This window comes from Stegastes partitus, unplaced genomic scaffold, assembly GCF_000690725.1.
Source record: "Stegastes partitus isolate 25-593 unplaced genomic scaffold, Stegastes_partitus-1.0.2 Scaffold81, whole genome shotgun sequence".
Taxonomy (NCBI): Eukaryota; Metazoa; Chordata; class Actinopteri; family Pomacentridae; genus Stegastes; species Stegastes partitus.
The window spans coordinates 737,273-756,128 of NW_007577812.1; the positions used below are offsets into that span (position 1 = coordinate 737,273).

The 18,856-nt window shown below is 39.8% G+C and overlaps 3 protein-coding genes across 3 annotated transcripts; 1 reads left to right on the plus strand and 2 right to left on the minus strand.

Annotated features, from left to right (window-relative positions):
• Window positions 1–267: 267 nt before the first annotated feature.
• Window positions 268–6,139, plus strand: zwilch (zwilch kinetochore protein). Its single transcript, XM_008276841.1, has 18 exons — window positions 268–400; window positions 594–636; window positions 723–815; window positions 1,117–1,283; window positions 1,408–1,598; window positions 1,712–1,791; window positions 1,868–2,023; window positions 2,201–2,272; window positions 2,356–2,449; window positions 2,555–2,607; window positions 2,715–2,817; window positions 2,920–2,999; window positions 3,094–3,250; window positions 3,416–3,444; window positions 3,526–3,662; window positions 3,773–3,868; window positions 5,074–5,189; window positions 5,282–6,139. The coding sequence occupies exons 1-18, from the start codon at window positions 351–353 to the stop codon at window positions 5,368–5,370; spliced, it is 1,806 nt and encodes a 601-aa protein (XP_008275063.1). The 5' UTR covers window positions 268–350; the 3' UTR covers window positions 5,371–6,139.
• An 80-nt stretch (window positions 6,140–6,219) lies between these two features.
• Window positions 6,220–10,811, minus strand: lctlb (lactase-like b). Its single transcript, XM_008276838.1, has 13 exons — window positions 10,685–10,811; window positions 10,381–10,541; window positions 10,187–10,274; window positions 9,994–10,103; window positions 9,782–9,910; window positions 9,603–9,698; window positions 9,453–9,507; window positions 8,584–8,745; window positions 8,227–8,504; window positions 7,989–8,115; window positions 7,684–7,883; window positions 7,461–7,524; window positions 6,220–6,335 (listed from the first exon to the last, which is right to left on the minus strand). Exons 1-13 carry the CDS (start codon window positions 10,809–10,811, stop codon window positions 6,220–6,222), a joined length of 1,713 nt encoding a protein of 570 aa, XP_008275060.1.
• Window positions 10,812–12,007: 1,196 nt separating this feature from the next.
• On the minus strand, window positions 12,008–14,801 carry snapc5 (small nuclear RNA activating complex, polypeptide 5). The gene is made up of 4 exons (XM_008276837.1): window positions 14,661–14,801; window positions 13,667–13,788; window positions 13,503–13,583; window positions 12,008–12,680 (listed from the first exon to the last, which is right to left on the minus strand). The coding sequence occupies exons 2-4, from the start codon at window positions 13,754–13,756 to the stop codon at window positions 12,489–12,491; spliced, it is 363 nt and encodes a 120-aa protein (XP_008275059.1). The 5' UTR covers window positions 13,757–13,788; window positions 14,661–14,801; the 3' UTR covers window positions 12,008–12,488.
• Window positions 14,802–18,856: the final 4,055 nt, after the last annotated feature.

Genomic DNA, 18,856 nt, shown 5'->3' on the forward strand with positions numbered 1-18,856 from the left:
AGTCGGTTGCTGCATTTGGTACTATTTCTTTACTCTGTGTTGGCGCAGGGGTAAAACCGAACTACTTTCTTTCTGAATGTTTTAAAAAAAAATAAAATATTATTCATTTTTAATATTTATTTTCCCACGTGTGGAAGATTATTCATACACCTTATAATCGTATTTATTCATTATTTTATGTAAAATGATAGCGATATGTGATGACCTATGAACTCGTGTCGTCACCGTCTGAGTGAGCGCGCGACTGTCAAAATATCAACAGCAGCTCAAAATCTGTTCGGTCTGTTAACTTCTTGTGTATAATTTACTTACTTTGCTCTATAAACGGAGACTCGTAGCATAATTTAGCGATGGGTTCAAAGGTGATATCTAGAGCGAAGGACTTTTTCAACATTCTTCGGTGAGTTTTGGATGCAAAGGCGTCTCTAACATTCACTCTTTTAGCTAACGTTAACATCGAGTTAATGCTAGAAAGCCAATAGCTGACGGATCATCTGTTAGCCTTCATCTCGTGTTCAGTTTCTCAATGCTTCAGTCGCAACTAACTACTTATCTTCCTGAGGCAAAGTTAATTCCTGTTGTGTTTGTTCCAGATCTCTTCAAGGTGAGAAAGGCAGTGATCCACATATATATGAGGTGATTTCATTTTCCCTAAATGAATGTTATAATTTAATGTTTCCCTCAGTGTTGTAGTAGTGATGTTGATAACTTCTGGGTTTCAGGAGGACATCCAAATATTGAAAACGAACGGAGACAGAATTGCTGCGGTGAATATGTACTGTGGCGACCAGACAGTCTTCATCTGTGAAAAAGTTGTGAGTAATGTTAAATCCTGTTTGTAGCTCATTAAAGACACTGAGAATGTCTGGATCCCCGGACAAAAATGCAAATTGACCAAATAAACACATTTGCATTTTAGAGGTCTGTGGTTTATTCGGGAATGTTATTTTTTCATACATCAGATGCTTATGATTTTTTGATATAATAATATTGACATGTGATGGTGCACATTAATAGCATTAACAGGAATCAGAACACTCTAGCTGTGATTTTTAGTTGACTTGACTTTAACCCCTCTCGAGTGCTGACTACTGAACCATGTTTCGCTTTCACCAGATTCCTAAAATATGTGAGCCAGATGATGAACCAATGACTGAGACATCGAACTGTGCTGATGATGAGGATGAGGATGAGGATGAGGATGAGGATGAGGCTGAGGCTGTTAGTGCCAGTGTACTCCACACAGAACTAGGACCGCAGCCGCTCACAATCATGAAAGCAAGGTGACAAATGCTAAGATGTTTAACAGGTCATCCAAATGAAGCACATGCTAATAGGATTATACAATCAGAGTGTGTAATATGCCATACCTGACAATCAAATGGTTGTTTTTTTGTTTTTGTACAGGCAGTTGCTGTCTTTTTATACATTATCTCAAAATGCTAATGTGTCAGCTGTGGACAACAACCCTGCCTTGCACCCTCTGTGGGTGCGATGTGACATGTCTGATCCAGCTGGAACAACCTGGTTAGGAGCTGAAACAGTCTGTGTGGGCAGTAAAGTAGCTGGTGTTAAGCTATACTCTGTTACCTGCAAAGGTATACCTTAGACATCTCATCCCTAAAACATTATAAAACATATTGGTTATCAACTCTTGTGCACCTTTAAAATTTGTCCATCTTGTCCGCCCCCCAAACCTTAATGTTGTTAGGTTCAACTGTGGACAAAAGATCTCTCATCACTTTAGAGGAACTCAAAAAAGAGCATAAGAAAAGGCATCACCCGTCCTCAGTAAGTGAGAGTCCGTCTTCTCTTGCAAGTCAGTATGATTGTATGTTTGTTCACTTATATATGTTAATACTTTCAGATGGGGATCAAAGGCAATGCCAGATTCAACTTGTTTGGTTCCACTATTGTTGAAAACACAATGATTGAGTCACAGAGTAGTGTGACAGTGGATTTCAAATGGAGCCATGTGGAGAGCATCCTTGAGATCCCACCCCTGTCTTCCACAGCAACACTTGTAAGCAGTAATCATTCAAACAGTGTTTAAATTATGTTTTTCAAATTTTACAAGTCTAATGTATAAATTGAAGTAGTGCGTTTTTTGGGATAACACAGTTAATCAGTCAGAGAGTAGAGGATGTATAATACTGCACAAACTGTGATTCTTAACTTGTTTATCTTTGTTCACATGCAGAATATCAAAGTTGCCAGTGGAGACATGAGAAGTCCAATGTTTGAGATGTACAGGGAGCTCGAGTTTCTTCAGGTTTGTGTGTGTGTGTGTAATCTCAGATGAGTTTAACTATCAAGACTTGAATAGAAAAATATATCAGATTCCTGTTATTTCAGACTCTTGCTGATGGTTTGAGAACTGGTGAGACTGAATGGATGGAACCTTTGGAAAGCACATCTGCTGTAAATCTGACCAAGGCTTACCTAGAAGGTATCTGCATTGTTAAATAAATAAACTTTAATTATGATGCAGTACTGTACGATTGGTAAGATTATTTTATGTTTTGTTGTGGTTTTTTTTTAAAACTTCTTTCAGAGCTTCAGAACACTGCAAAAACACTTCAAGATCAGGCTGCAAAAACCGCAGAGGTATGATAGCAAGAAAAGCAACAACCTTTCAACAAATGCATTTATTTCAGAGCATGTCTGAAAGTTATTTTTTTTTTCGTCTTCCTCTTTTCTTTCCATCTCTAAAGACCACAAAGCTGAAATCTGAGACGGACACTCCCATTTTCAACTCTTTCTTGGAGAGAGGCGATTTGGATTTCGTGGAGCAGCTGTGGGTTCGGATGAGAAAAAGTGAGTTAATTTCTCTATTAAGGAAGCTAGCTTTTTTTTTCTGAGTTTCCATTACAAACAGACTGTGGCGACCATTTTTCTCGGATTCCTTTTCCATTACAGGCGTGACTTCTTATCAGGACATTGGAGACTGTCTGAAGTTGGTCACTGAAGCTCTAAGATACGGCGACATCAAACCCTGGGTATGGAATGATGCGGCCTTTGAAAACTGTTCATCCCAAACAAAATATTGGACTTAATTGAGTGTGAGGTTTTTTTTGTTTTGTTTTGTCCCAGATTCACAGAGACAGCAGCAGCTCCCTCAGCAAGCTCATTCTGCAGTGCTACCACCAGCAGATCGATCACGTGTCCCTTACAGGCGTCACCCCTGTCAACATGCTTCTAGAGATGGGTCTGGACAAGATGAGAAAAGATTACATTAACTACCTAATTGGTAACGTTTTTAAAATGACTCCTCTGAAGTATTACTCTGTCACTTGCACATGATTATGCTTGTGTAGTAGTGTATATTTGACACCACGTAAATCAAGACAAAACTGACATTTGTTTCCATTTAATAGACTATTTGCAATCTTTTTTTTGTTTGTGTGTTTCTCAGGTGAAGAATTGACAACTCTGAACCACTTGGTGAGCTTGACACTATTCTAATGACAAATATTTTTACATATCCGTGAACAAAGTACTGAATTTAAGTAATATTTTCCGCAGTGTTATTACCTGAGCACAGAGGTTGATCTGCAGGAACAAGTGGTCCGACTGAGAAAACTGCACCATCTGCTGGAAATAATCGTGACCTGCAGCACATTCTTGGCTTTGCCCTACGACCGGCTCTTCCTTCTCACACAGTAAACCCCTTGACTCTTTCCACTCATGTAAAAGTGTGCAAAATATTCTCATCTCAAGCTGACACTGAAAATGTAACATTTTTTTTAACATATCTTTTCCTTTCTCATAGATCATGTTTGCAGCACTACAAAACATCACCATATGATGAGGAGCATGAGTTCAAACTCCAAATCAAACCTGCCCTGATCAGCCATTTCTACCAGAAGTAAGAAATTCAATCCTTTGCACGCGAACTGCTTCGTTATGTCTGTAGCAAAACTGTAAATGAAACTGAGATATTTGCCCTTTTATTCATTTTTAAGTCACATTTGTACATTGTTTACCCTGAGAAGTGTTGAAAAGATGAAGCAGAAGGTTGGATTTTTGTGTTTGGATGTCACTTCTTCGCATTCAGAGTGGATTTTATATGAGATGTCAATTCCGCAATTGTTCAGAGGAATATTTGTGTTTCACTGCGAACTAGAGAAAGAAGTGAAGTCATTTGACCGAAGCTGAATTCAGCTCTGTTCTTTAGGTTTGTTCCATATTGTGTAAAATGTGTGAAATTTGCTTTCACACAGTTTTCTAATGTGGTCACACATCTCTGCTCAGCTTCTGTGGCATAAGTGAGTCAAACCCAGTATGTAGCGCTGCCTTCTTGTGGTCAGATCATCTAGTGATACAGCTGCAGTCAAATTTGTTAAGTCAGTATGCCGTGCACTGGATGCTAAACCATTTCTACAACAAATAACATTTGTAGGTGTGTCATAATCAAATCAGTAATGAAAATGTGGAAGAGAGAGTTTGAGGATTGTTTCAGGATTGCTGCATCATGTTGCTGAACAGTTTTCTGCGTTTGTTGAAAACACTTACTGGTATGTACGGCTAACAGGTTGTTGGAAAATGCAATTTAACTTTTGGGAACCGAGTAGCAAACGGGGCAAAGGTAAAGGTGCTATCTCAAAGGCTAAGAGAAAAAAATCAATATAGCACACAAGGAAAGGTTTAAAAGAGGACTTCCAAGACACTTGAAGCTGAAAAAAACATTGTTAGAAGTATCCTACATGATTTTAAAACGCATGGTACCGCAACGAACTTTGAGGTAGAAGAATAAGCAATATTTCTCCCTGTATTACTGTCACAAACCTGCAGGAGGACCTCATAAAAGCAGGAAATAAAGCATCACTAAATAGAATTAGAAATAAGGGCAAGGGTCCTCGGACCCTAAAAATACTGAACAAGCAAAGGCCAGAAAAACTCTAATCTTGACTAAAAAGCACATGAAAATCTTCTTGAATATCCATCCATCCATCCATCATCTATACACGGCTTAATCCTCACTAGGGTCGCAGGGGGGCTGGAGTCTATCTAAACTAAACTAAAACTAAAAAGGAGTTCTTGTCTCATCATATGTTTGTGTGTCTTCCACAGAGAGCATCCAGTCGTGTGGGGGGTGGAGGTGTCCAGTGGTAATGGTCCTCGTGAGGTCAGAACAGCTTTACAGCTCAGTGACAGACCGCTGGTTGATCATGTCATCTTTGAAACAGGTGAGATTTAACTCTTGCTCCAAATATACGAGTAGGACCTACCCAGTAAAGCACAGATAACATTTTCTTCTTTAACTGTTTTCTTTGTTTAGATTACCCAAATGAAACAGTGAATGGGGACAGTGACGACCCTGCTTTCTTCTCCACCATGGCGTGCTGTAGCCTTGTCAACTTCGCATGAACTTAAGAAGCACGCAACAAAACAACAAAGGAGGTGTTTTTCATACCATTTTCTCATTAGCATTTAACGACATACAAGAACTAGCCACAAGTGCAATCAGAACCTTCACTCACCAGGTACACCTGAGAAATCTAATGTTTTCTGATGCTGAGCCCCCCTTGTGTATGTTTAAGGGGTGGACAGAGCATCAGGAACAGTCAATGTGATACAGTCACCACCACCCACAATGGCCTCAATAACAAACCTTTCTGACAGCAAAAACTTCAAACGTTTGTAGTAGTACATTTCATGGCAGAGCTGTGTTGTATTTAATTGCATTAGATTTTACAGGTGTACTCTGGTTTTCTGTTAATATGCTTTATTTTTTTTGTTAAATGTATCCAATAAAAAAGTCAGTCTTTTGTAAATATGTTTGGGTTACCACATCTTTATTGTCACATTTGCTGCTCACGATGGCAGTTGAAGGAGATTCAGAAGAATTTTTCTCTCAAACAGCTTTATCCAAATGAAAACACAAAATACAGTCGATCATATGGGTTGTTTGCAATGGCAATATTTCACAGCAATGTTTAACTAAAGAATTCTAACAAATTTCAGGGGTATCCACACTGTTTGAGCGTCTGTTACTAAAATCATTATCACAGGCTAAAAAAAATGGTTTTACTTTAAACACTGTATGCACATCAAATTAATAGTAAATCCCTTTAAATTCAGTTTAAATATTGTATTTATGTTCACACTTAATCCATTAAAGAAATGATGCACTTAATGTTATGAGTGTGTGTTTGTGAACAGATTGTGTGTGTGTATGTGTATGTTGATGCTTGCGATTGTAAACATGCACACTTTCTAGTTCCGCCTCCGCAGCAGGAACATGAGGAAGATGGCACTGAGCAAAATGGAGAGCGTGCACACAGTGGGAACAACGATCTCAGTTACCATCTCCATGTGGCTGGTCAAAGGGTCTGCAAAGCACACACACACACACATACACTCAATAAAAACTCACTCACAGGATTGTATATTGAGGCACTGCTTATGAAGCGAGAAATTCTGCTTAAGCACAGCACTCAAAGGGTTACCTTTTTTTTTTTTCCTAAATCAAATCATATTTTATCTGATTTATAGTGAGCACAAGGGATTCCTTACCATGTATAAGTCTTAGAATATTGGCAGCAGTACTCCGCTGTTCCTCTAATAAAAGAAGAAAAAGTACTCAGAGTTGATAAACGGCACTTTAACCCTTTGAGAACTGCATGCAACTACAGCGGAGCATTTCAGAAAGCAGCATAAGTACTGTGGATAACTGTCAAAATCTAATCTTCTAAAAAATGTATTTATTATGACGAGCCATCAACAGGCACAGCTGAACCTTCTGTTGAAGTTTTGATTTTTAAATTCAATTCAAATGTATGACATTTTCACTGCCGCGATGCTATCTGGTTAAATTTAAAATCCTGCTTTGTGAAACACCCTGAGGGCAAAAGTCCACTCATTGGCTTTATGCTTATTGAGTTTTTGCCAAAGCTGCTGTCAAATCAAAAGGGCTTTTTTTGCAAATTAGATTAGAGCATGCTGGTTAAAATGATGATAAATGAGGAAGTTGTTGCATACTGTAAACAAGGAGTACAAGCATTGATTGTATTAGTGTTGAACTGCAGAAGCCTAACTGTTAGATTTCAAACCACACAGTCACAAAGCAACAACAAAAAACTAATTACATTAAGAGGAACCTCAACTTCTAAACTTCATCATGCACTGGCCAAACCTTTGGCATTTCTGCATGTTCCTTGGATTTTCTTCTAGCTGGAGGGGCAAACAAAGAAGATATCTCAGATATTCTGTCCAAGATTTGAATGACCAGGTTTTGTTTTTCCATCATTCTGGTTACAACTACTGATTTGTTCATGTATGTTTTTTTTTTTTTGTTGTGCTTGATGAGCAGAGACACAGTCAAGTCAAATTCTAATTACTTTTGTTTTAACTGTTTTGTCACGTTTGGATCAGGATCTTTATTTGTTTACCCCAGCTAGCTGTTTGCCTCTTATCACTGACAGCCATGATGATGATAATGTTAAAGACAAACTGACCTGCAGCTAGGAGCTGGTTGCTAGAAGAGCAGGTCTCAACAGCCTTCCTCCTCCAGTTTTCAACCTGTTGAGGTTCACAAGATAATCATATCTAATCAGAGATGGATTTTTTTTAGGCACCACAGAGCCAACAAATAAACGTCAGAAAACAAAACGTCATGTGTGCAGTTCTACTCAAAAACCCTCGAAAGCAGTTCTTTGTGCTGACCGTCCTATCTCTCACCTCTCTTTGATTGGGGAATCCATTGGAGCTGATAATGCGTTTGTAAAACTGAACAGAAGCTTTGGGATAGCGAGGCTTGTTTTTGTTCCTGAAGTCCACGTAGTACAGACCAAATCTCTCCGAGTAGCCTTCATCCCACTCAAACTTGTCCAGCAGGGACCATGCAGTGTAGCCCTTCACATTGACTCCGTCTTTGATAGCTGAGTGGCACAGACAACAGAGAGCCTTTTAACTACAAGAAGATGACCAGAATAAATGTGCACATTCATTTTCATGTTTTGTAAAACACATGAGAGTTCCTTCACCTTTTAGCATCTCATTGATGTAGTCTTTGTAATACTGTATCCTCCAGTCGTCACACAGCTCTGTGCACAGCATCTTCTCCGAGACTCCGTTCTCAGTCACATAAACCATTGGGTTTCCATACTGAGTCTAAATGGGGAACAAATCAATATGATGTGCAATAAGTTGCAATTTAATTAAGGCTGCAGTGTGCATTTCATGTCAACAAGTGTGCTCTGCGTTACTAGAGCTGCGAGTCACCTTGACGAAATTGAGCAGACGTCTGAAACCCCAGGGCACGGAGTAGAGCCACTCTGATCCAGGGTCAGGCCACCGGGGGTCAACCAGCTCGGCCAGGTCGCGGTCACTGAAGTAGCTGCTGCTGCTGCGGCCTGATGGGTTGGTCTTTTGGGTGATGTACCGGGTGGTGAAGTGGCCGACGCCGAGGAAGTCGCAGGTCCCCTTTATGTAGCTCTTCTCCTGGGGGGAAAACGCGGGCAGTCGAGATGCGCCGAGGCCCTGCTGGACACTCTTCCTTCCTGCACACACACGGTTACATATAGCACTCAGTTAATCCCCTGATGAATAATATGACTTCAAGATTGCAGTTTTGCTTACCAATGAAGTCTTTCATCACTTGAGGGTAGTCTCCATGAAAGATAGGTGTGGCAAACCAGCCCAGGTAGAACTGGACGTATCTCTCAGCTGCTTCAATGTCTTTCTGGTTGCTGATATCCACCGGTTCTCCCCAGTCCCCCGACAGAGAGATGCCAACCAGACCTGCAGAGATGAACAGCAGCCGTCAACACTCAATAGACAATATCGCTGAGCGATCAATATTGAGCGATTGTAAATTGTTGTTTATTGAGTAGCGATGATGTGAAGATGATGAAGAAATTCTCAGCTGACACCGTCCTGTTGGTTTATAATAATTCATTGGAACAAGTACAATATCTCAGACGGCTGTGAGAGGATTCAAAGCCAAAAAGAATCACCCTCCAGACCAACATTAACCACTAGCTTGTATAGGGGAGTTGTTTACGTGAAACAATGGACACATAGTTCATGTCCTAATGGGAGTCACATCCTCTAGATCAGGGGTGTCAAATCCTGGTCCTCGAGGGCCGCAATCCTGCAAGTTTTAGATGTTTCCCTCTTCCACCTGATTCAAATGATCAGGATCGTTATCAGGCTTCTGCAGAGCTTGATGATGAGCTGATCATTTGAATCAGGTGTGTTGGAAGAGGGAAACATCTAAAACTTGCAGGATTGCGGCCCTCGAGGACCAGAATTCGACACCCCTGCTCTAGATAATGTGACAACCCTCCAGATGCAACTTTCAAGCTGATTACTCCAATCATAAATCTACAAGGCCCATAATTCCAATACCCAGATATAACCTTTGACCTGGGGACTCTAATCATAAACCCATGATGTGGAATCATCAGATACCACAAAATTAATTCCCAAACTTTTATCCTGCTTACCTTTTTGTTTGGCCCTCCACTGTGTATCGTAAGTGTGCCAAACTTTGGCGTGTGCCTATGAAAGAGATGGTATTGACATCTTAGATCAAAGTGTTCACTAATTGCTACGTGGCTTTAATACTTAAACTAAATACATTTGCATTTTCATACCTTAATTATGTGATGTGCAGCTCTGTATGCACCCGTTCCCCTCAGCTTCAGTCCTGGAGCGTGTTCACCTGTTTCATAGCCTTCCACTGCCACAGACTGTAGGAGCGTATTAATGCTTTCAGTACAGGTAAATACTGTGCATATTTAGTTTTTATGTAAAGTATTGATTGAGAACATACCCATGGATTGTTGAAAGTGATCCAGTGCTTCACTCGGTTGCCAAATCTTTCAAAGCACAGGTTAGCAAACTCATTGAAATGGTTCACCATGCTTATATTCTGCCATCCGCCATATTTCTCTTGTAAAACCTACAAAAGCAAATAATACAGTTGATTATTTGAAAATGTATCGAGGTTAAAGTTAAATGATGGTTTCTATTCTGCATACCAACCTGTGGAAGATCCCAGTGGTACAGAGTAACGATGGGAGTGATGTTGTTCTCCAGTAGGTGGTCAATCAGTTGCTCATAGTGCTGTATTCCCTTCTCGTTGATATGCTCAGCTACAGATGGTGTTAGAGTGTAGACGTTAACAAATGAAATCACATGTCAGTTCAGTTGGATTGAATTAACAGCAGTTACTCACACTTTATGCCAGTGGGGACGAGTCTGGGCCAGGAGATGGAGAAACGATAGTGGTTAAGCTTCAGCTCCTTCATCAGAGAAACATCATCCTGAGCAAAACACACATAGTAGAGTGAAACATTTAGATTTCTTTGTGCCCTCACACGACCCCAAATCCTGCTCTCCCCATGTCGCTCAGACACCTGATCGCCCCACCTTTACTTTGTAGTAGCCCTCACAGGAGGAATCCCCGGTTTCATTTAGTTGGATTTTGCCTTTCTTATGGCTAAACACGTCCCAGATGCTCAGTCCTTTTCCATCTTTGTCCCAGGCTCCTTCTGTTTGATAGGCTGAACTTCCGGCACCCCACGAAAATCCTGAGAAATCAAACACTTGCAACAATCAGTAGAGTTACACTGACCAGCATTTAGAAGGACTAATGGAACCAGTTAAAAGAATTAAAATATTTAACTGGAATAAAATGTTCTGTATTTATCCCCAAAGAACAAATTGTGTGTACCAGCTGGAAAAGTGCCATAATAGAAGGAGCTGTGGTCGTTCTTTGTCCAGTCGAAGTCCTCAGCCGCAGACAGACACAGCACCAACATAAGCACATGGCACACACTGACTGCACAGCGGGGCAGCATGGTACTCCTGAGCCTGCAGCACAGTCGCTGTCTCGTTCTGCTCCAGTCCCTCACTGATGTCTAAACACAGACAAGAACCGTTCAGTGTACGCATGCATGGTCTGGAGCAAACATGCTGTTACATCCAAAACAATACACACATGCCTGCAGATGTATCTTTAAAAAAAAATGTCAAGGTTGATAACAGAAGAAAACTTAATATAATCACAACAAAATGTCATCAAGCAGCCTGGAAGCATCCAATGTGATGGACTCTGGGGGGTCCCACGTTCCTAACGCAAAGCCAAATGCCGCTTTTCAAACTCAATGGAGTGTAAGCTCATCATGCTGAGGCAGACAGATCCCATACAAACTATGGTTTCACCTCTGTAAGCAAAGCTAATGTTAGAGAGGTTGATATATTTACAGTGCACAATCACATGACAATGGATCAAGTTTTCCACACAAACAAATGTTATTATAGGAAACCTCATTAATCGACATGTAAAAGTAAATGAATGTTATTTGCTGTATTTGTCCAAGCTTGTCTCAGATAATAAATAATTGGACAAGAATGTTAAAAATGTCCGTCTTATTGTGTAATAAGTACTGCTGCATAATGGAAAATAAAAACAATGCACTGCAATTTAAAATTCGAAATCAGAAATATGGCAAAAGTATCAACACATAACCTAAAAAATGTTCCTACAATTATTAATGAATTTTTAATTACTTCTGTAAAATCATTATGGGTCCATTTACCTGTGGATCTTATGATGGATGCATTTGCAGCACGTCTGTGTGCTGAGCCCAGGTCTGAAGGTGAATAAGAGCTCTCCTGGAACCGCAGACCACGTAGAAATCAGAATATATCTATTGGTGCAATCTCTATTGTACATTCCCTGTTGTAGCACCACCCTTCTCCAGAGCTGTCCCTGCTGTCAGTGTGAAAGCTGGCCTTATTGTCAGGCTCACTGTATTGTTTTAACTGTTTAGAAAATGCTGAATGGTTTTCCAGTGGAAAGTGTTTGCACTGCATTACCCATTTGCCTGGGTCAGATCAGGACACAAATTTAACACAGGTATTACCTTAATTTAGTATTTGAGAAAGAAACACAACAACAGTGTCCCCTTATTGCTCGTATGTAAACATGCTGTATGTTGGAAAAGCATATTGGCATAAAACTAGATGTGTACAATGAAAAAAATCAGTCAGGTGAAACTTATGCAAAACATTTATTTTGTGCTTACAGGAATTTCTCACAGAATGTATACACACTATTTTCTTATATGGCCCAGCCATACATTTTCATCAACACACACATCTCAACATCCGATTTTTGATTCTCAAGTGAACTGCTGCTCTCTGTCGTGTCTCCAAAATGCACAATATGTCTAATAAAATATAATAAGCACCTAATAGCACTGCTTTACTGCGTTTAAGTGAGATGTTTCTCACAAAAACTGACACATGACTAACATGGTGTGAAATTCTGATGACATGCCTTAAATCAGGCTAAAGGAGAGAGAGATACTGCTAGCACCACACATCATTACACTGTAACTGTTACTCGCTCCATCCAAATAAATTAAACTTCTTAACTGATAATACAAAACAGGTGAACACATACACAGCTGTCCGTTTACACGTGGTTCATGTTCTTCCCCAGTGCTGCAATTACTGACATCCTGTCAATCTCAGTAATCGTCCTCCTCCTCATCCTCCTCAGCCATAAACTCAAGCTCATTTTCGTCTCCTTCATCATCCTCCTCGTCTTCCTCGTCGTCTTCCTCCTCCTCTTCCTCCTCCTCCATGTCATAATCTACAGCGGCATTCAGTAGGAGTTTGGTACGGTTGATCTCGCCCTCATCGTCAAGATTAATGTGAACCTGAGACAATAAAAACAAACAATAAAAGTTAGAAAGCACTAAACTAAGTGTGCAAGGCAAAATTTTAAAACGTGTTCTGAAAACAGGAGACAATCTTTGTAAAATATTACGCAATAGCGTGACTAAGATACAAAACAAAGCTCAAGTGAGACAGTATGTAGTGAAAAAAACACATCAATCTCTTTGTGGTAGTATATTTCTGTGAGCTGTTTTAATGTTTTGTTTGTGTTTTTTAACTGTAGGCACCTATATGATGCTTTTAGTTGCAACTTCTGACTGTGCACAAATATATATTTCATGGGTAAGTCGTTACTTAAAAGTTATTAGTGGCAAATTAGCCATTAGTATTAGCTAGCACATGCAGAACTGTTTGAAATTGAGCAGTAGGAGACGTGTTTTGGATTCTGATGAGTAGCAAATGCCACAGTTTTCTAGCTGAGACAAAATACCATTAATCACTTATGCGAGCAAAAGAAGTTAGGTGTAGTAGACAATGGATAATTTTTATTTAATCACATAATCTCATAATTCACTCTCTGAGTTCCTGAATGACACAAAAACAAGCCTACATGCATGGATAAAAACACACAAGGACAACTAAAGCAGCCTTAAAAGTGCAGTCAGTGCCTTCTAATAATTTGACCATTCCCCATAAATTAAGGGATTCTTTTACCTGAACAAGTTTACTGCTACAGTTTTAACCTCATCACTCAGAGTAACCTGATTTTTGTGTGCATATAAATATAGTCAGGGAGGTTATCTAGGCTTATCTTAACATGACAGATACGCTAGTATATTGTTCTTTGTGTTACAGCGATTTACCTCAGCGTCTGGGGATGAACGATCAGAGGCACCTTCTTCTGTCTGTGCGTTAATAATAGACTTCAAGGCCCCTTCTTCAAACTGAAACACAGAATAGACACAATACATAAACCACAGATATGCACACATACACAAACACACTCCTCTTTTGTGCTCGCATTTACCTTCAACCTGTTCAGTTGGTCTTGTAGCATAACTTTGATTTTGAGGAGAGTCTCCTCCTCCTTCTTCAGCTCCTGCAAACGACTGTGCATGTTGACTGCTGCAGTCAGACCATTCCTCAACACTGAAACAGAAGAGGACATAAGAAGTCAGGGTGGGCCTTGCTTATTTTTTTGTTTTCCTGACAAACAATTTGGATTACAAAGGGGATAGTGAAAACCTTTCTGCCTAGTCTTCGACAGCAAGTATCCTCATTTAACTCATAACTCATTTATTCTAGTCCAACATGTTTCACTTGGTTTCTGTCCCATTTATTAAGGTTTAATTTAATAATCTGACAGTTCACCTGTTAGCAAGGGTTGTACCAAAAACTGATTGTGCTCTACTTGTTATGTTTCTAGTAGCTTGTATCTGAGACAGTCATAAGGTACAAGTAAATATAACACCATGTCTGTGGTGAAATAAAGAAATGATCTCTTCTGCGGTTATGCTATGGACATTAATCTTAAAAATATTACCCTCGTGGATAAAATCAAATCATCGTAATGCAATAATAGCATTTCACTCACAATGCAGGAGTAAGAAACACTTCAGGGCAGGTGGATAACAGCATCATATCAGTTGAACTGCTAACTTTTAAGTTATTTCAACGGGTAAAAAACACAACTAAAATTGGTACTGCAGGGTACAGAGCTGGTAAAATAATGCAGAGACATGAGAATAATTGCACCCACGGACGCTAATCTGTCTTTGGCAGACGATCACCTTTTGACACAACACATTGTAAAATGAAATATTGAGTCACACACTACAGTAATCAATTAATCCCATCCAGTTACAAACAGAACAGCATTTAATCTTCACAGCAGTTCAAAGCGTGTCATTTTATCTTGTGTTACTGTTGCTAGCTAGCTGCTACGGAAAACAAATAGCGGTAGCTCAAAATGTGAGCTTTCCCCTTACATGTAGGACAACAACTTAGTTTCATACTATTACCTCTGTTTATAAATTCTGTCTACAGCTCCATAACAGCGTGGGAATTGGTGATATGCTGGATAACGTGCCTCCCAAGGCGTCAATTTCAGGTAGAGACACAGTCGAGCTGTGATGCTACAGCTACGGCTACTAGCTAAAGTTTGGTTCCTGTGGAGCTGCTGCCGTCATTACCGGACTTGATGTGCCTTCACGTGGTGGCGGAGAATTCAGATTTCGTTCTCGGTTTGAACAACAGGCGAATTATCAAATACTATTTCCAGAGGTTTTCTAGGTACAGTGACTCATTTGAAAGCAGTGGTTCCGTAACAGTCATAAATGGCAAACTACATAGTTATTAGAAGGTCCTAAAGTTTCTAAAAAAAAAAAAACCTATGGGCAAGTAATTATAAGCAAATGGCCTTAAAAAGCGCAGGATAATTTTAAATATTGTTTTCTTCTGTCTACTTTAATCACTATAAGCAGTGCATTTTTGAAGGAATAATCTATTCACATTTCTATTATTTAAAAACCATTCCGGAAAATGTGTAATCCGACTTTACGGTCAGCACTAAAATGCAGCATTAATGTTCGCGAAACGTTAAAAATGGCGACATCGTGTGGTGAAGCAGCGGTAAGTGCTAGAGCTCTGCTTTGTCAGTGCAAATGGAATTGTTTGATGATTCTTTGAAGCACATGAGGTTTCAGACGGTAAGAGAACCTAGAAGTGTCATTGTAATGTCTGGCAAGCAGCTAACTTAAAGTGTGTAAGCAAACCGCATCAAATAAAGTCTGTTTGACTACATGAGTTAGCTAAACTTGCTAATTAACGTCTGTCGATGCAACTGTTCCTTGTTGGCGGCTATCAATGGCCGTCCTCATTTCCAAAGAAAGGTTTGAAGTGGCAGGTGTCAACTTTACGGCTCCAGGAAGCCTAATTTGTAACAAATGTAGTTCACGGTGTTAGTCTCCCTTATAAAACACAAGGGTCATACTAGTGGAAGACGAACAGGCCTTAAAAGCGAGGCCTGCTCGCTATTTCACCAGGCTAATATGCAAGCGTGTAAATTTGCCTTTCATGCTGGCGTGACTCCAAATTACAGTTTTACTGAAGAGAAAGCAAAACGTAGAGTGTCGGCTAGAGAACAAGGTTTTACAAACACGAGAATAAAATTGTCAGGAGGCCAAATTCATTTCAGCATCCCGAAAAAAGCTCAAGGAGAGACTAAATGTGAATAAGGAAAATTTTCTTAACTAGTAGATATCCCCATGAAACCTCCCAAGCTGATTACTTACAGTAAGACTTCCCCCCTTGTATTTTGGGTTTTCTGAAATGTTATGTTTGAATATGCAGATAACCTTTTACATGTCTAAAAGGCCCTAATTTCCAGAACAGACATCTTAACATTGGGTAAAGCCAGCTTCAGTTATTTAGTTTTATTTTGGTGACATATTAGTGTTAAAGTTTTTCCAGAACCAATTTTGAATATCTCTTTTCATCAATCAATCAATAAGAAAATACTGTCAACAGCTAAAACATAATCAGTTTTGCTATGCTTTCATAAGATGTTCTCTAAATCAGGTTGTGTATGAAAGATATATGAACAAAACCCTTTGTAATATAGATAGGAATAAGGGTGAATGTGATTGTTGTTGAAGTGGAGATCTGAGAGTATGAGGAAAACACTCATTAAGAGAAAATGGCCTTCAAAGTTATGTATTATAGTTGTAAATTGACGTAAATACACAACATGTAGTAAAATCAACACCTTAAAACCACCTTTATTTTAGGTGTTTTCCTTCCATAAGTCTGAAAGAAGACATGATATCTAAATATCCCAGAATCTCAAAACTGATCAGTGCATGAACAGTAATTTAACCTATAGTGTCTCAATTTTTCTTGAAACTGGTGTTGCTGCCGTAGTACAGAGCACCCAGGACTACCATGTACACTGAGTTTGTCAGTAATGGAACAGGCCACCATGTTTATCCAAGCATCTGACCTGCACAATAAGCAAATATTCAGCAGTGTTGCACATTATCTGCAGAACATACAAGCCCCCCTCCATTTCCCCCAAACCCTCTTTTACACTGAAAGGGAGCATTTAAGGCAGATAACAAATTCAGTGAGAACTTAAATAATTTGCAGATGGAACTCATTGATGTGAACAAGATCTGAAACGGCTCTTAATCAGTCTTCAAAAATGTTTGAAGAGCCCATTAGTTTCTTTATAGGATTTCTCGACTAAGTTCATCCAGATGTGTACGTTGATAATCACAGCGCACAGGCACGACTGGAAACTAACAATGGAGCACAGCCAAAAGGAGAGACATACCTGTCTCAGTTCACGCAGATGAAAACAGGACTGCTGTGGGATGTAGATTCCTCACAATTCTTACTTAAAAAAAAAATATTTTCTGCATTTTATTTTTACATTCTTGGGATTGTGGGGGTGGGGAGGTGATGTTGGAAAGTGACGTTCCCTGTGTAGTAAAGGGTTCAAGGACTCACTGTTTGATGCAAGTTGCCCAACATACATCTAGTTTGAATGAGGATATACTCCATTACTATGGTACACCAGTATTTCATTTTAAATATATACATAAGTGTATTCTGTTTACAGGATGTGTTGACAGGCAATACAAATGATCAAACATTCCTAAAGCAGATGCCCTCTATTGGTATGTAAATCTATAATTTAAACAACGTAGGATGCACACAAATGTCAGTGTACATGATTTTACTTAGACAGTATTCCTATTTTTCTCTCATCTGTTAAATATGCTACTATATTTGGCTTTATGTCTACATTTTACATTAATGTTTTGTCTGTGCTCCAGGTTAAAAGCAGCAGCTGTCCAGCGCACCACAGTGCTACCACTAAAGACCCAGCAGCTTATTGAGACAACACACAGCAGAGCATGTTATGAAGTAACAGATGGATGTCCGTGCGTCTCTGATGTAAGTTTGACATTAGGTAGTTCTGACAATATAGCTCTGGGCTGCACCTTTCTCAATAAACAACATGTGTCCAACTATTTTTGCCCTGACAGTATACTCTGCAATAATATTCCTGAAGTATATATACCTAAAATGTGATGAAGGCATCCAAGACTAATTATAATTAAAAAATTGTGGCATGTTCTAATGTAAACCATTCTGTATGACAAACAGTGGCTTAATGCCTTTCAGTTTAGTATACCATTATAGTCGACTTTTTAAAAACGTCATTATTATTCTGCACAGTACATACCTGGTTTTTTTTTTCTCTCTCAAAATCACTAAATTGCTCATGTTCTTTGCAGTAAAAAAGGGATAACGCTGATGTTTTTGATCTCTCTGCTTTTACTGTTTTTCTGCTACTGGGGGAAAGGTGCGAGTGATAGTAATGATTGGAATTCTTCTCATTTGTGTTGGTTAGATTAATTGAGTGTTTATTAAAGTACTGTACATTTGCCATGTTGTGGTATGTGACCGTGTACAAGAACATTATTGTTTTGCGAGCCAAGCACATAGGAAGTCTTGGGAGGGTGAAACTGTAGCTGTGTGTCAGTGTAGTCGAGACCTCAAGGATTTGGAGGTCAGATGAAAAGGTGCTCTGAGGCGTGCACCCCAATATCGCAGCTGCCAGCCTCCCGGCACCAACATGAGAGGCCCCACGGTGGCACAGGGGGGTTTTACTTGGAGCCGGTTTCAGCAGCTTGGAGGTGGCTAATACTGGACAGTTATCACTATGCTCCTTTACAGACACAGTTGTTTTCTCCTTGTCATCATGCAGACTGTATTGCAGCTACATTGCAATTTCTCCCCAGTCAAAGCTCTACTTGGCAGGGTTTGAACCTAGTGCTGAGGCCTGGTGGCAGCTGAGGCCAGGGCTCAGTCTTCGTGCATGCCGCAGCGAGTGGTGGTCTGCTATGCTTGTGCAGCGTTTGAAGGTGCTCCCACCGTCTGTGGAATGCAACGCTGGGCGTTTTGGATGAGGGGCCTTCCAAAAGGGAGTAGAGGAAAGGGGCAGGGAACCCAGAAAGAAAGCAAAAGAGAAGGGGGGTGACCTTTGAACAGTGCCATCAGGAAATTATGACTCAGTTTTCAATTGGGGCACTAAAACAGAGAATGTACATGCCACCTCTCTTAACTGATTGCTCCTGGCTCCTTGCTTGCACTGGAAATCATTCTGGTCCTACATCATGAGGGTTGCTCCAAAGCTTTATTTCTCCTC